Genomic DNA, 15491 nt, shown 5'->3' with positions numbered 1-15491 from the left:
TTCTGTAGTCACACTGAGAACCTGGATCTGTTTCCTGTGCTTCGGGTGAGTACCTCAGCTTTCCTAGAAAATCAGTGGCACGGACGTGAATGTTGAGTAATATTTCTGTTTGTGAGTGTGTGTGTGTGTGTGTGCGCGTGAATGTGTGAGTGTGTGTTTATGTGTGTGTCTGTGTGCTTGCGTGCATATTTCTGTGTGTTTGTGTGTCCCAACAAACACAGTTAATGTAAATTCATATTGACACCGGTATTGACATTAACATGTAAGAGTCTTCTTGTGTTTTTGGGGTGGTATGTTGTTTAATGCACAGCTGGGGCCCTGCAGTGTTAGCGAGCCAACACTAGCGCGAAGCTCGTACAAAACACACCCTGGAAACCGGGGCTCTTACTCTCATTTTATAGCTGTCAGCGCCTTGCCCTTCTGCTTGTAGACGTTTGTTGGAGAAGGTTCCGAACCCCAGCCGCCGGCCCCCTTTGTCCCCCCCCATCCCCCATCCCCCCGCACCCCCCCCCACCCCCTTTCAGCCAGACTTGATAAGGCTGGGGTACCGTGAGGGAGCGCTGAACGCTGAACACAATAGCGGCCCAGTCTCAGCGCAGCACGGTCCTCAGATAACCTGTGCTACATAACCCCAGCTCAGGAAACGCAGCCTGCCCCGCCCCTCAGCTCTGGTTTAGGTTACCCCGCAAACCTGTCGTCCTGGTTTAGGCTCCGTAAGTGCGCACTTACTCAGTAACATATACATGGCATTTTTGTGGCCCACGGTTGCTGCTGCTGATTGTAAAAAATGAAGCACCCACAGGTTTAAAAGGGGGTGGAACTGTGGAGGAGAAGCGAGGCGACGGGTGATTTCGGAGGAATGAGAGCACCTGGTCCACTGTTATTTCAGCTTCATTTGGTCGTTTTCACTGCTACTGTTTTTCCTGGCAACCCTAAATACCCCCCTCCCCCTCTGTTTCTCTCCCTCCCTCTCTCTCTCATTCTCTCTCACTGTCTCTCTCTCTGTCTCTCTCTCTCTCTTTCTCCCTCTGGTTTTCTCTTTCTCCCTCTCTCTCTCTGTTATTGCAGGGCGAGTGTGTCCTTACTGTGCAGCTGTGTGATGAAGAGGTCTGTGAGGAAGAGGAGGATGTAGAGTTCTATCTGTTGTTCTCTGGAAGCACCCAGACGCACCTCAGCAGCACCGTGAGAACCAGCCATGTTACCCTGCAGGCTGTTTGCCCTGGTGAGCCCCACCCCACACCTGCCCCAGCCCACGAGTGTGTGTATACGTGTGTGTGTGTGTGTGTGTTTTTTGTAATTGTGTGTGTGTGTGGATGAGCGTGTTTCTGTTTGTGTTTGTATATGTGAGTGAGTATGCGTACACGCTAATGTTTGAGTTATTTCATGAGCTTGCATGCGCACATTTAACCCCTGGTCTGTGACCACACGAGGGCGCTGTTAGCAGGTTTTTAAAGGTCTTCTGCTGGCTGCAGAACTGCTGCGCTCTGCCAGTCAGTAGGGCAGCGCTGCGCGTCAGCGTGCCCTCCTCTTCCTCTCGAACCTCGGCCGTTGAACGCCGCGGCGACGCGTGCTCGGGAAACTGGAAACTGGACGTGCCCTCTGGCGGACGGGAACCTTGTGATTGTTTTTTGGCCGTGCCTCTTTGGGCGCGTAGCTCCTGAGGCACACTTTCAGGGGCGCTGCGCTGAATTCCGCCTCCTCGCAAAAGTTCACTTCCTCGTGCGCCTGGAAACGAGCTGTGAAAACGGTTGGGCGTTATAAAGTCACAGTGTTTCTGGGACAGTGGGGAAAATTATATTTACATTTGCATATTAAATTTAGGCGTTCAGCTGAGGATGCTCTTATGTGGAACAACTTGCATAACTTACATTTATGTCACAGCTACTTATACAAGTGCATACATACTAATTTAGGGACTGTTGATGCTAAGTTATCAGGGTCACAACCGATAATAGTAGTCAATACATAATCTTACAACACAAAGCTAGATACACCAGGCCATAGCAGGTGAAAGAGGGAAATGGCGAATGTAGGATTATTATGAAGCAGGTTTGGGAGATATAGTTGTAGATTTAGCATTGTGGCAGCTTGGGAACCCTTGTAAGATGCTTAGAGTTAAACAGTAGGTGAGCCAAGGTGCAGTTTGAATAGGTTCTGTGAGCTGGGTAGTGACTCCACTGTCCCGATTGTAATGGGGGGAGGGGGGGGGGGCTCATTTCACCACCGGGGGGCCAGGGTAAGAAGAGAGACGTGATGAAGAGGACGGCCCCTTTAGGGAGGGGGCTGTAAAAGGGGCGGTGGGCGCGCAGCAGAGTGGTCTGGCTTGCAGGGTGTAGGGTTTGAGAGCAGATACTAGAGGTATGTGTTTTATTCGGGTCCCAGTGGGTATCCGGTGGAGAGAGGCGCGGGGGAACGCGACGCGTGTGCAGACTGCAGATGAGGCGAGCGGCGGGCTTCTGAACGAGCTGGAGGGGTTTGATGGCGCCCGCAGGGAGAGAGAACCGCAGTAATCCAGCCAGAGCGGCAGTATTTCTCAGAAATGTGCCATGAATCTAAATCTCATACCCATAAAAGCCTCAAAAAACACACACTCCTTCCAGATCAGCACAGGTGAAATCCACTTTGTTAGATTCCAAATAAACTAACAATAATTCTAAAGAAATAAACTTACAAACATAGTTACAATTGTTCCTTAAAAATAATTAAATTCAACTTTTATTATTGTTGTATAGGGTGTATATAAATATACAACATAATGGTGGTTATAGTGTATTGAATATTCTGAATATGCTATAAAGTGGCCATGATGTTCTCTTTGGCTGTCACACGCAGGGTGGCACCCCTGAGAGCTGGTTACATGGAGCCTCGGAAGTTCCAGTTTTCACCGGCGTTTTATTTGCCTATTTGATAGAGAGAGAGAAAGAGAGAGAGTGAGAGAGTTCATTACACAAACAAACAAATACATGCAAATCTTCACCGTTTTCCTTTATGGGTTCCGGGTAAATATAGTAAACTGAAAAAAACAAAGACAGAATAAATGAATAAACTAGGAGAGCTTTTCAGCTTTTCTGCTCTTCCGCTTTTTAGCTTTTCACCCTTTAGCTGCTCAGCTTTTCAGCTGGGTTCTGTGTCTCTTGTTCTCTGTGCGTGCGGGTTCTTGGCCTCAGGGTCCCCGCTGTGGTGAGTGAGCGCACCTTTAAACTCTGAGCGGATTCGTCAGCGCAAAGCAGGTGTGTGCGCCCGCTCAGCCAGTGGGCGTGGCCCCAAACCGCCACGGTGACTTTTCCTACTAACATGTTTAATTTGAGTTCATCTCCAGAAATGGCTGAATTTGGAAGGAGCCGACCGCGGCTCTGACCCGGTGACCCCGTGTGACCCCTGACCCCGGCTCTGACCCTGTGACCCCGTGTGACCCCTGACCCCGGCTCTGACCCTGTGACCCCGTGTGACCCCTGACAGCGCACGACTGCTGCGAGACGGTGCGGGTGACGCTGTGCTCGGCGGCGGCGGGCCGGCCCGCGGGCCCGATGGCAGAGGAGCGCTTGCGATTCGTGCAGGACCTGGCCTTCGACGTGGCGCAGTTCCTGGTGAGCGCGGCGGGCCGGCGGGACGGGCTGGAGGACGCCGCGCTGCTGGACCGGTGCCGGGTCCCCCCGCGGGACCGCGACGGGCTGGACCGGGGCCTGGCCCGAGCCCTCAGGCACCTGCCCCTGCCCCCCGGCTGGAGCCTGCTGGGACCCGACGCAGGCGCCACTGGAGGTGAGGGAGGGAGACCAGGCTGGGCTCTGTGTGTGTGTGTGTGTGTGCGTGTGTGTGTTTGTGCGTGTGTGTGTGTGTGTGTGTGTTTGTGCGTGTGTGTGTTTGTGAGAGAGTGAGTGTGTGTGTGTGTGTGTGTGTGTGAGAGAGTGTGAGTTTGTGTGTTTGTGAGTGTGTGTGTGTGTGTGTGTGTGTGTGCGTGTGTGTTTGTGAGAGAGTGAGTGTGTGTGTGTGTGTGTGAGTTTGTGTGTTTGTGAGTGTGTGTGTGAGAGTGAGTTTGTGAGTGTGTGTGTGTGTGTGTGACAGAGAGAGACAGAGAGAGAGAGAAAGAGAGAGAGAGAGAGAGGGAGGGAAACTTATAGGCAGAGAATTCAGACAGAATGACACAGACAGATGCCTGTTTTTCTTGACCTTGAATGTTTTCTCCCCCCTCTCCCTGCATAAATCTCCACTTTTTGTCATGATGCTGGGTCTCCAACATGTCTGGGTCTTTATGTGATCTGTCTTTGTGTCATGAGTTTGGTTCAGATATTCTGAAACAAATTTTCTCACAAAAATGATCTCTTTCTGGCTCCAAGTGACCTGTTTGTGGAATATAACCCCTTTGAAAGGTTGATGGTGGATCTTTATGCGATGTACCGTGGTCAGGTCAAAAGGTTGTGTTTCACAACGATTGACACAAATAGTCTGAGACTAAATGGTCATTTTCTCTCTTCAGTCATAATGAAAGAATTTCAGAAACTCCGAAAAAAAATTGGGAAACTGCATCTGGCCCGTCAGCGTCTAATGAAAACTCATTGTGGGATTTACTCTGTACTTGGGTTTTATTGGACTTTCTCAAAGCGTCTATTCATCCGCCCACAATGGGCCATCCTCAGATGGCTCGCATAAACTACAGTGTAGACAGTGAGACAATAAACTGGGACTCTACTGCGATGCACTTGCGCCGAATGACCTGAAATCATATACTATGAAGCGAGTAGCGTTTTACTGTGATTGCCAATTCCCCCCCCCCCCCCCCCCGGAGCTCGGGCGAACAAGGAGACGGGACTCAGCCTGCAGTCTGGCGGTTTATTAGGATGTGAGTGCACAGAAATGACATTCCTATCTGGAGGTGTAACCCACAAATGAGGTCACCGTTTATCCCTGAGTGCCTCCGCCTTCCCTACGCAGCCGTGCAGGTGTTACCTGCTCAGTTACAGCATCGCCTGACCCCCCCCCCCCCCCCTTGTGAGCATAGATCTCCCTGGGGACCCCTGAACCTGAATACGTGTTCACTCAAAATCAGAGATGTTCACTCAAAAGGAAATGTTAATAATTAATTAATAATAATAAATAATAATTAAATGTAAATGTTGGAGATCTGTTAAAGTAGATGTGTGTATGCATTAGAAGGAAATGACTAAACTCTAGTAACTTATTTGACCTCCGTGAATGGAATGCATTTTGGTTTGGCGCTTGGTATTTGTCCTGAGAGAAGCACTGTGCTGTTTGGATATGGCTGTGCTCCTACGGCTCCTGTGGAGCTGTGATGTCCCCAGTGAGTCTGTTTCGCTCCAGCCTGCCCTTAGCCTGGCCGCGCTGTCCTAGCCTTTCCCCACGCAAGCCGTTTGACCCCGGATAAATGCTAGCCCTCCCAGGTTAGCCGCCCTGCTGAGTTTGCACCCCTCCCAGGTTAATGGCCTCTCGTTTTAACAGCCTTAAAAGTTCTGCTTGTGTGTCAGTGCTGATGGGACCCAGCCCAAAGGCTCAAACATGTGACCTCGGCCCCGCCCGGACAATCCTGATTGGACGAGGCCGATGTGTCCCGTGGCTGCAGACTCCCAGTTGCGAAATGACACAGCCCAGGCTGAGGCTCGAACGAGCACCTGTAGGGCCCGGCCTACACTCCCAGCAGGTGGCAGTGTAGCCTGACGATTAGGGAACTGGGCTGTCGGCTCCAAAGCTGCGGGTTCGATTGGCAGCTGCGACGCTGCTGTTGTGACCTTGAGCCTGGATAACCTAAACCGTGCTGAATCGCTTGTGTAAACACGCGGCTGTAGAGATGGTCTGTCTGCATGAAGGACACGGGCCATGTGAGCCTTCCTGCTGAAGGCCTGAGATGTAAATGCTAATGTAAATTAGCCTGCGCTCAGCCAGCCGCCCGGAAGCCACCGCAGCTGTTCCCGGGCCGAGCGCCTCTCCCCCCCCGTCGTACGCAGTGCCAGCGTGTCGGAGAGGGCTTCCTGCCGGCCTGCCGCGTCCGACGCCCGCGGCAGGACCGCAGAGAAGCGTGGAGAGCGGGCGCGCCTGCGTTCGTTAGCCACGGCCTGGCGTTCGTGTCGTGCGTGGGCTCCCGCCTCAGAGCGCCTGGCCGCCGCACAGGAAGTGGCCCCGCGACCGCAGCGCATCATTTCTGTCGAGAGCTTTTTGGCGTTGAGCCGCGTAGGGTGTGCGTCGGCATGGAAACGAGCCACTGTTCCGACACAAACAGCAAGACTTTTTTCTTTCTCTGCAAAGGAAACTTCCTGGCAGTCAAGAGAATGATTCTTTGCAAGCACCGTGTCATTAAAATTTTTGTTCAATGTTTGAGAATGCGACTGTATGCTGTGCTGAAATGAGACAGCACTGGGTTTTTTTTTTAAAACATACAATTTCCTGTTTTTTGACACTTAAATTTTCCACGATTAAATCTATTTGGGTATATAAAATCGACTTCTGCTGTCAAATCTGGTGTCATGGTATCTGTTAAATTTTTAAATTATGCATTTTATTTATTAGGAAACTTTTAAAAACTTTAAAAAAAACTTAAAAAACTAAGTAACACACAATTTTTTGTGGGTATGAAGTCACACTCCAGTACAGCTGCGTGCAACAAATCTTCCGACAGGTGTACGTTTTATTAAATTAGCAGTTGTTGATTTTGCGTTCGTTCACATATTCACCAGGATCAGAAGGGAAAGACGATATCGCCTCCATGTTGGAATCCTGTGGCTCGGTTGGCAAACATGTTTGGCTGTAGTGCAGACCGCACTCAGATTGCTCCCAGAATGCTCCTGTGTTGTGACAGACTTTGTCTTTGCCCTAATTGGCCAATGCTCTTACAGGGTGTGAGAGGTCACTGCTGTGTGCTGGGCTTTTGTGGGGACGTGTGTAAGTGCAAGTGGGTGTGTTTGTATCCTAGTGTGTAAGTCAGGTGTGGTAGTGTTTGCGAGGACATGTGCGTGTATGTTTGTGTGCGTGTTTGAGAGGAGAGTGTGGGAGAGCATGTTAGGTAACAGATTCATTTAGGTGTGTATGTGCTGATCCAGTCTGACCCTCTCTCTCTCTCTCTCTCTCTCTCTCTCTCCCTCCCCCTCTCTCTCTCCCTCTCTCTCTCTCTCTCTCTCTCCCCCCTCTCTCTCTCTCCCTCCCCCTCTCTCTCTCTCCCCCCCCTCTCTCTCTCTCTCTCTCCCTCTCTCTCTCTCTCTCTCTGTCTGTCTCACTCTCTCTCTCCCACTCTGTCTGTCTCACTCTCTCTCTCTCTCTCCCACTCTATCTCCATCTGTCTGTCTTTCTCTCTCTCTCTGCCCCCCTCTCTCTCTCTCTCCGCCCTCTCTCTCCCCCCCCCTCTCTCTCCCCCCCCTCTCTCTCTCTCAGATCCGGCCCCTCAGGAGACGCTGCTGCACTTTGTGGCTCGCCGCGGTCTCCGCCGCGTGGCCGTGTTCCTGCTGAAGCAGCCGGGGGGCCGGGAGGCGCTGGGGCTCCCCAATAAACAGGGGGCCACCCCGGCCGGCGTGGCAGAGCAGAGAGGCCACAGCCAGCTCCAGCAGATCCTCTCGCAGTACGTATCGCCCCCTGCTGGCTCTGCTCGTCCCATTCAGCGGCGCGCTTGCAGGTGTGACCTGGTCTGTTTTGAACACAGATTCCTGAGCTGCAGTCTGTGACACGAGATGTGATTGGTTCCAGAGACCCAGGTGCCACGCTAAGCAGACCAATTACATGCTTTCTCACTGTAGTGGACTGTTCTTCTGCTGCTCATAGTTTAGCTCCAAATTGTGAATTTGGTGCTCAGTGATGACATTGTAGTTCTTATCATTCAAACTCCCTACACTACTCCCTACTATTCTAGCTCCCGCTACTGTCCTGTCATTTGCAACTGCCTCACCACTCTATTGCCTCACTGTTCCTTACTGCCCTACCCCTCTACCCTGACCAACCCTCTAATGTCCCTCCATCTGCAACTGCCCCACCCCTCCCTACAGCCCCACCCCCTCCCTCCCTACTGGCCCTCCCCCCCCCTTCCCCTACAGCCCTGCCCTTTCCCTCCCCTCTGCTCCGCCCCCTCCTCCCCCATTCCCATGTGAGCTCTGGCAGTGATTACAGGCTGAAGCTGGGCGGGTTGCGTAAGGCCTGTTGCTCCGGGCGACGGCTTCACCTCTGATGCCATCGGCGGGGCTTAAGGCCGGCGGGCGCCAGGAGACGGGCGTAAGGGGACTTAGCGCGCGGCGAGGAGGTCACGGCCGTTTGAGCAGGTGCCCTGCCGGCCTGCTCTCTTAGAGCCGGTTAGGCTGGCACACCGTCCCGTCTGCTCCCAGAACAGTGCGTGCGCGGGGGGGGTGGTGGTTTCATCGCCCGCGGGCGTTGTGTTTGTGCGATATGGGCGGAGCTGGGGGATTAGCTTGCCCCGTGAGGGCTGTTTACCTTCACAGTGTGAGATTAACAGGTGGTGGCGGGGGGATGGGGAGGGGGGGGGCACATCCATGTTCTCTTTGATATGTGAGAAATCCCATTGTCTGCTTTTGTTATGGAGGCCTTTGGTATTTAGCAGTATGTGTTTTTTCCTCAAGACCATACTTTGTTAGTCCAAACCGTGTTAGTCACTGTACCGCCACCACGGCGGAACTCACTGGGTGCCACTGGCCGGGAAGTGACGTGCAGCGACTCAGGTTTCAATATTATTCAACCTTCCCTTTGTCTCGTTCCTGTGCCCTTTCAGTTCTTCGCGAGTGATGTCAGCAGGTTGCTATGGACGCGGTCGGGTCTGAAGCCCGTTGTTCTGGGTAATTGACCGGTCTCTGGCCTGTGGGGCAGCTGGAACGGGGTCTCGCTTCCTCGCACCCGGGTCTTAAAGACTGGTCATGTTTCGTCCGTCAGTTAATTCATTCACAGATTTTAATCTCGCCGGTTCTTCATTCAGAACCGCTTCCCGTAAAGTGCCCCCCCCCGGTGACATCATCGTGGCTGATTCAGGGGGAGCCAGTTCCTCTCTTTGTCGACGAGAAAAACAATCCCTCTGCCTGGAGCTCCACGCCCATTCGAAGGCTTCAGTCGCCCGAGCTTTCATGTCTTCTTCTCCCTTTGATTCCTTATACCTTAGGGACGTCATTCTCGCATGTGGAACATGGAGGATATTTTGACTATGACTGTATGATTATGTTGTCAAGCTGGGTTTCACGGAAGTGAGCAGTAGAGAGAGAGGCTCAGTGAGTTTGGATTGTGGAGGGGCAGGTATTGGGATGGCAGGTATGCCATCCCGCCAAGTTACGCCTTGGCGGGGGCATGCCCCCATACCTATAATAAACACAGAGTCAGCTGACTGTCAGCAGGAGAACATTAAAGCCTGAGCGTGCTTTTTTATCTCACTTTCTGATGGCACCTTCTTATGTCACCCTTCACACAGTGGTTTCATGGTTCTTAAAAGTGAAACTTGCTCTTTGTAACGGTAAGAGCAGCATTTCCTTGTATTATAGTATTATAGTTCTGGCATGGTGCCAAATAGTGATCTATGAGGGCAGAATTACCCTCTATCATAGTGGTCACGTGGCACCAGGCGGAGATTCATGTGAAGAAGATTACTTTGTATCCCAGGCTTCTCCTGGTGCCAGAAAGGTAACCTGAAGAGAAGGATTACCTCACAGTGCTCACTCCTTGCCAAATAGTAATCCCTGTTATTATGTCACTACTTGGCAAATAATGATCCACATGAGCATGCTTACCTTATATCTCAGTGCTCAATACTTGTTAAATAGTGGTTAATATCAAGTCAAATTAGTTTAATTTGTGTAGCACTTTTTACAGAGTACTGTCACAAAGAGGCTTTACAGAGTAATGGAAGAACATGAGCAAGTGCCTTGGAGCCAAATACTGAAAGCAACATTACATGTATCGTACTGTCTCATGGTGCAAGATAGTCATCCATAGGAGAAAAAAAAATCTTTTATCATTGTGTTATCCTGGTGCCAAATAGTGATCCATAAAAGCGACATTAGCTTATCATAACTTTCTTCTGGTGCCAAATAGTGATCCATAAAAGCGACATTAGCTTATCATAACTTTCTTCTGGTGCCAAATAGTGATCCATAAAAGCGACATTAGCTTATCATAACTTTCTTCTGGTGCCAAATAGTGATCCATAAAAGCAACATTAGCTTATCATAACTTTCTTCTGGTGCCAAATAGTGATTCATAAGAGTAGCACTACCTTCTCTCACATTGTTCATGTGGAGCCAGATTGTGATCCGTGTCATGTGACTGGGCGCGCTCTGATTGGTTGTGTGTCGGTCAGGGAGGACGGCGGGCCGATGGCCAGCTCCGACGAGCCCTGGGAGATGCGCTCGGGGGACCGCGTGGCGCGACACCACCCCAGACTCGACACCTACACCCTGACCGTTCCCACGGCGCCCGGCCGGCCGCCGCCCAGCCTGCAGGAGGAAGTGGAGGAGCTGCGCCGTCTGATTGGCTGTCGCATGCAGAGACAGGTAACGCGCGTGAGCTCTCCCTTTGCCTTAACGACGGTGGCCGGTTCCATCAGCAAATCGGACCCTCGGATTTTTGGGTTCCGAGAACGAACGCATCATCAGGGCAGCCTCGTTATAGAACCATTATACCCTTCTTTCCTTTTAATTCACTTTAATTTACTTTAATGCCTTTTGCTACTTGCTTATTATCGTACAAGATGTTTTACCTTCTTATTAAATGTACAACTCTTGCATATTAATGTGGTTTCTCTGTTGCGCTCTTGCTGTGAAGCACTTATTGAAAAGCTCCATGTGAATAAAATACGTTATTGCTTTTATTATTTTAAGCGTAGCAGCAGGGGAAGGAGTTTAGTGAGATATGCAGTGCTACGTGTCTCTAAATGTGTTTTACTGAGTCGCGGTGCACTTCGGCTAATCAGCACCCGCAGAGCTGACGTTAAAACGCTAACAGGCTCAGAGCTCGCAGTGTGTTTGTGTTGAAAGAGGCTGCCTGCTCCAGCTCTGTCTAGCGAGATCAGATAGCCGAGAGAGAGCGTGTTGCCTAAGAGCGCTGCTAATCCTTTCTGAGTATGAGTAATGGCAGATGCTGGGGAGGGTAACGCCTCTTCTCTCTTTTAGGGAAGCCCCGAGCCGGAGACGGAGACGGGCGGGTCCCGTTCGGGCCGGGCCGGGCCGAGGTCGCCGCCGGGAACGGGGCGGGGGACCCCTCTCGCGGCGCGCGCCGGACACGAGACCCGCGGGGAGCCCCCGCCGGTCCCGCCCCGCGCCCGCGGCAACGGAGGGGCGGGGGGACGCCGAGGAGGAGGTTGCGGAGCGGGAGAGGAAGGGGGGGCGGGGCCGGCGGCCGGCTGTGGCACGGGGGAGGCAGAGCGCCGCGGAGTCGCTCAGAGGAGTCGGACGGAGGAACAGCGCTGCTGCTCTCTCGCCGGCTGCGACGCGTCGCGGGGAGAGTCTGACACGCTTGGGCAGGAAGGAGAGAGCCGCGCAGAGCAAGAGAGAGAGAGAGGAGAGGGGGGCGAGGGGGGACAGACGGGAGGCAGCACTCGGCGGCAGAGCTCAGAGCCCAGCGGGGACCCCTCGGAGACAGACATGGGGCTCGCGCAGTCTCAGGAGCACCCCGAATCGGAGTGGTACAGCGAAGGGGAGGAGGCGACCGAGAGGGAGGAAGAGGGAGGGAGTGGGAGGACCGCTGAAGACGAAAGCTTGGGTGGAGGAGGGAGCTCCAGGGGGGAGGAGGACGGAGAGACGGAGGACCCGCACTCTCCCCTTGGCGCGGCTCTTTTGGGGGACGCCGGGGGCCGGTGCGAGGCGGGAGTCGCCGGAGATCGGGCCCCCGAACCTGCACCCCCAGCGACAGGCGAGGAGGAACCGAAATCGGAGAGCGAGGGCTGGCAACAAAGCAAGGAAACAGCTGCGGGGGATGGAGGGACAGAGGGAGAGGGAGAGAGGGGGACAGAGAGGGGTGGAGATGCAGGGGGGGGCCCCGGGCAGGCTGCGGGCCCCGTGCGAGAGCCGGCCCCCGGCAGCGCTCGGACAGAGACAGGAAATCACAGCGAGGGAGATAACAGCAGCGCTGAATCACCATCTGGAGCAAAGGGCGAGCCAGCACAGTCCGAGACTGCTGGAGGAAGCATCAGCCAGTCAGGCGCACAGATGGAGAGAGCCAAGGACTGCTTCGACCTATCAGATATACGGATGGAGAGAAGTGAGGAACATCTTGGGCAGTCAGAGCTTACAGAGAAATACCTCGACCAATCAGATATGCAGAGAGAAAGAATGGAAGAATGCCTCGGCCAATCAGATCCTCTGAAGGGGAGTTCAGTGGAATACCTCGGCCAGTCAGAGAGAGCGGAGCCTCACGCAGCAGCAGGAGATACCACACCGGTGCATAATCCACTGTCTCTACCAGAGCTCACTATCAAAGAGGAGAAACCTGCAGATGACATGGTACAGACCATAGAACACACAAAATGCCAGCAACTCCCACTGCCTGAGCGTGACATCACTTCCTGTTCTTCAGCCACAGAAACTGGTGTTGAAAAGGGGAGCCAGGAGGAAGAGGGCGGAGCCTGCGATGTAAATGCAGAGGCGGCCAATGTGCACTCTGGCTCCATGGCTGAAGCATTTCACCTACCTGAGGACTCCAGGAAGACAACATCTAAACAGGAAGAGAAACCCCCTGAAGAGGAAGACAAGGGAACGCTATTGGCCAATGATGGGACCCTCTCATCTCTGGGCACTCATTGCACCTTAAGTGGGGTCAATGCAGACATTGATGTTTGGAGAGAGGAAGAGAGAAGTGATGAGAAAGCTGTGACATCACTGAGTGAAGAGCCCCACCCACAGATTCTATCCAATCAGGGCACAGCAGAGACATTGAAGCACGAGCCCTCTGCAGGGGGTCACTGCACGGGGTCTGGACCCAATCAGGAGAATCAGGAAGCTGAGCTAGGGTCAGAGGTCATGGAGATAGACACAGAGGGAATTAATGCTCACTCAGGCCCCCAGATAGATGAGACCACACTGGGGTCAGAGGTCATTGAAGAAGTTACAGATGGGAAAAATGTCCACTTAATCACCTGCTCAGAGGAGACCACAGTGGGGTCAGAGGTCATAGAGATTGACACCGGAGGAAGTGTTGTCCAGTCAGCTAGCCAGATTGACAAAATCATGCTGGGATCAAAGGTCATGGAGACAGTTACTGGTGGAAATGATGTCTGCTCAGATGACCAGATAGAGGATACCACTCTGGGGTCAGAGGTTACGGATGCTGTGACGGGTGAAAGTGATGTCCACTCTGACAGTCAGAAAGAAGAGACCACGCTGGGGTCAGAGGTCATGCAGATAGTTAGAGTGGGAAATGATGTCCACTCAGACAGCTGCAGAGAGATCACGGATCAAGGTATGGAGACGTACAGGGAAGTGATGTCTGCTCGACGCAGAAAGACAACGCTTGGCAGAGGTCGGGAGACATTAGGGAAGTGATGTCGTCTGACGGTCAAGAGAGACACTGGGGTCAGAGGTCACAGAGACAGTTACAGGTGAAATTGATGTTCACTCCGACAGTCAGAAAGAACAAACTGCACTTGGGTCAGAGGTCACGGAGACAGTCATAAGTGGAAGTGACTCTGACAGTCAGAAAGAGGAGACCGCATTGGGGTCAGAGGTCATCGAGACAGTTACAGGTGGAAATGATGTTCACCCAGATGGCCAGAAAGAGGAGACCACATTGGGGTCAGAGGTCATGGAGACAGTTGCAGGTGGAAGTGATGTCCGCTTATATGGCCAGAAAGAGGAGGCCACATTGGGGTCAGAGGTCATCGAGACAGTTGCAGGTGGAAGTGATGTTCACTCAGACAGCTGCACAGAGGCGATCGCACTGGGGTCAGAGGTCGCACAGACCGCTACGGCTGGAAGTGATGTCCACTCAGACGGTTGCACAGAGATGACTACATCTGAGAGAGAGGTGGACACACATGAGCATGAGACCACAGCAACCTTTGAGCCAGTAGTTGTTTGTTTGAACGACGTGAGCTCTGGAACCATGAGCTCTCCCACAGACGGGGGGGAGCCTACAAGGGACCCCACGGTCACAATGGACTGTGAGCCCGAGGAGGAGCTGGAACCTGTGGACAACAAAAACGCCACACCCCAGGCCACGTCCCACGACCCCACTGCTCCTGAAGCATCTCCTGAGAACCCTAACCCAGACTGTGCCGACGCTGCAGAGCATCACGGTCCATCCCTTGACCCCACCCTGGAGCTGAGGGGGGAGGAGTGTGAGGATATAGAGGAGAGGAAGAGCAAGACGTCTGTAGAGACGAACGCCATGCCAGCAACAGGTAGGCTGTCACATTCTGCTCTCATAGCCTTAATATTGCATTCTTCAAATTCTAGGCGAGACACTGCCATTATAATTCTTCATCAAGGTGTTGAACTTGAATTGCCACAGTAACATATTCCTGGATATATGCTATAATGGATAATATGTGCCTGTTAAAGCTATTAGATAAAAAGTGCAATATGTATCATATTTTAGTTCTCATATATATATATATATATATATATATATATATATATGTGTGTGTGTATTAACTGGTTGGAGTGTTGTCTGATATTGTTGGCTGATAGTTATTTGTGGGTAAAATGTGTCGTTTGTTTGTTGTTTATTGCAAGGCTGTGTCTTCATAGCTCGTGGCATTAGATAAGATCCGCTACATTCCTTCTGGATTAGGCCGAGCTGATAAAAAGCCGCTGGGCGCAATCTTGTCCCTCCCAGATAAGATCAGTTGATACGCCACACGGCCGCGGAACGCCAGGAGATAAGGACCTTGTTTTGGGAAGCGTTGTGCTGTTACCCAACCGTCAGACAACGCCGGGGGCGCGTGCGCGTCCGTTACGCAAAAAGGACACGCCTCGTCAACACCGAGAGCCCGGTCACGTGACCGAGATCACGTGACTCCCGTTCTGCGCCGCGTGGCGTATCGGGCCGCCCCGAAAAACAGCTGAAAGCGAGAGTTTTAAGAGTGGTGATCTCACCGGGTGGGCCCCGGAGCTTTCTGGAAAGAGTTATTTGTTTAAGTCCTGTTAATGGGGGGGGGGCAAAGTGTAACGCCCCGCGGTCTGGCCCATCGCTGTTTGCAGTGTGCAGTGTCCTAGCGACGGGGTGATCTCACGTGGGGCGGGAACGTGGACGGGCCCCGACAGGTCATCGTCCGCACAGATGCATCCTGGGGTTTTGTTTGGGCTGGGAGATGCGTTGGCTATTTGGCGCGCGGCCAGGGGCTCCGCCCTTTCTGTCTGTCCTCCTCTTATTGTGCGTAAGCCCTCTCAAATAGCTGCTCTAGGCCTGCGCTTTAAATATCGCTCCTCTCTGCAGCTCCGCGATTGGCTGAGCCATTGTTCTCTGTTCCTTTATTTGCTATAAAAAGATTGCTTTGCTTGCCGGGCTGTTGACGTAAGTTGCAGTTTTTAGAGTTCAGGGTGAATATTTTGGATGTTTATCTACTGAGGGCT

General features: G+C 52.6%; 1 protein-coding gene across 1 annotated transcript in view; it reads left to right on the top strand.

Annotated features, from left to right (window-relative positions):
* Positions 1–15491, top strand: part of LOC135242625 (A-kinase anchor protein 13-like) — a 76363-nt gene that overhangs the window by 24036 nt on the left and 36836 nt on the right. The window contains exons 3-8 of the mRNA XM_064313775.1: positions 1069–1222; positions 3460–3759; positions 7375–7558; positions 10283–10475; positions 11094–13310; positions 13498–14317. Coding sequence (XP_064169845.1) covers positions 1069–1222; positions 3460–3759; positions 7375–7558; positions 10283–10475; positions 11094–13310; positions 13498–14317 — 3868 coding nt within the window. The remainder of the gene's footprint in view (positions 1–1068; positions 1223–3459; positions 3760–7374; positions 7559–10282; positions 10476–11093; positions 13311–13497; positions 14318–15491) is intronic.

Source organism: Anguilla rostrata, chromosome 16, assembly GCF_018555375.3.
Source record: "Anguilla rostrata isolate EN2019 chromosome 16, ASM1855537v3, whole genome shotgun sequence".
Lineage (NCBI taxonomy): Eukaryota > Metazoa > Chordata > Actinopteri > Anguilliformes > Anguillidae > Anguilla > Anguilla rostrata.
The sequence above is the reverse complement of the archived record's forward strand: the minus strand, read 5'-3'. Positions and strand labels throughout refer to the sequence as shown.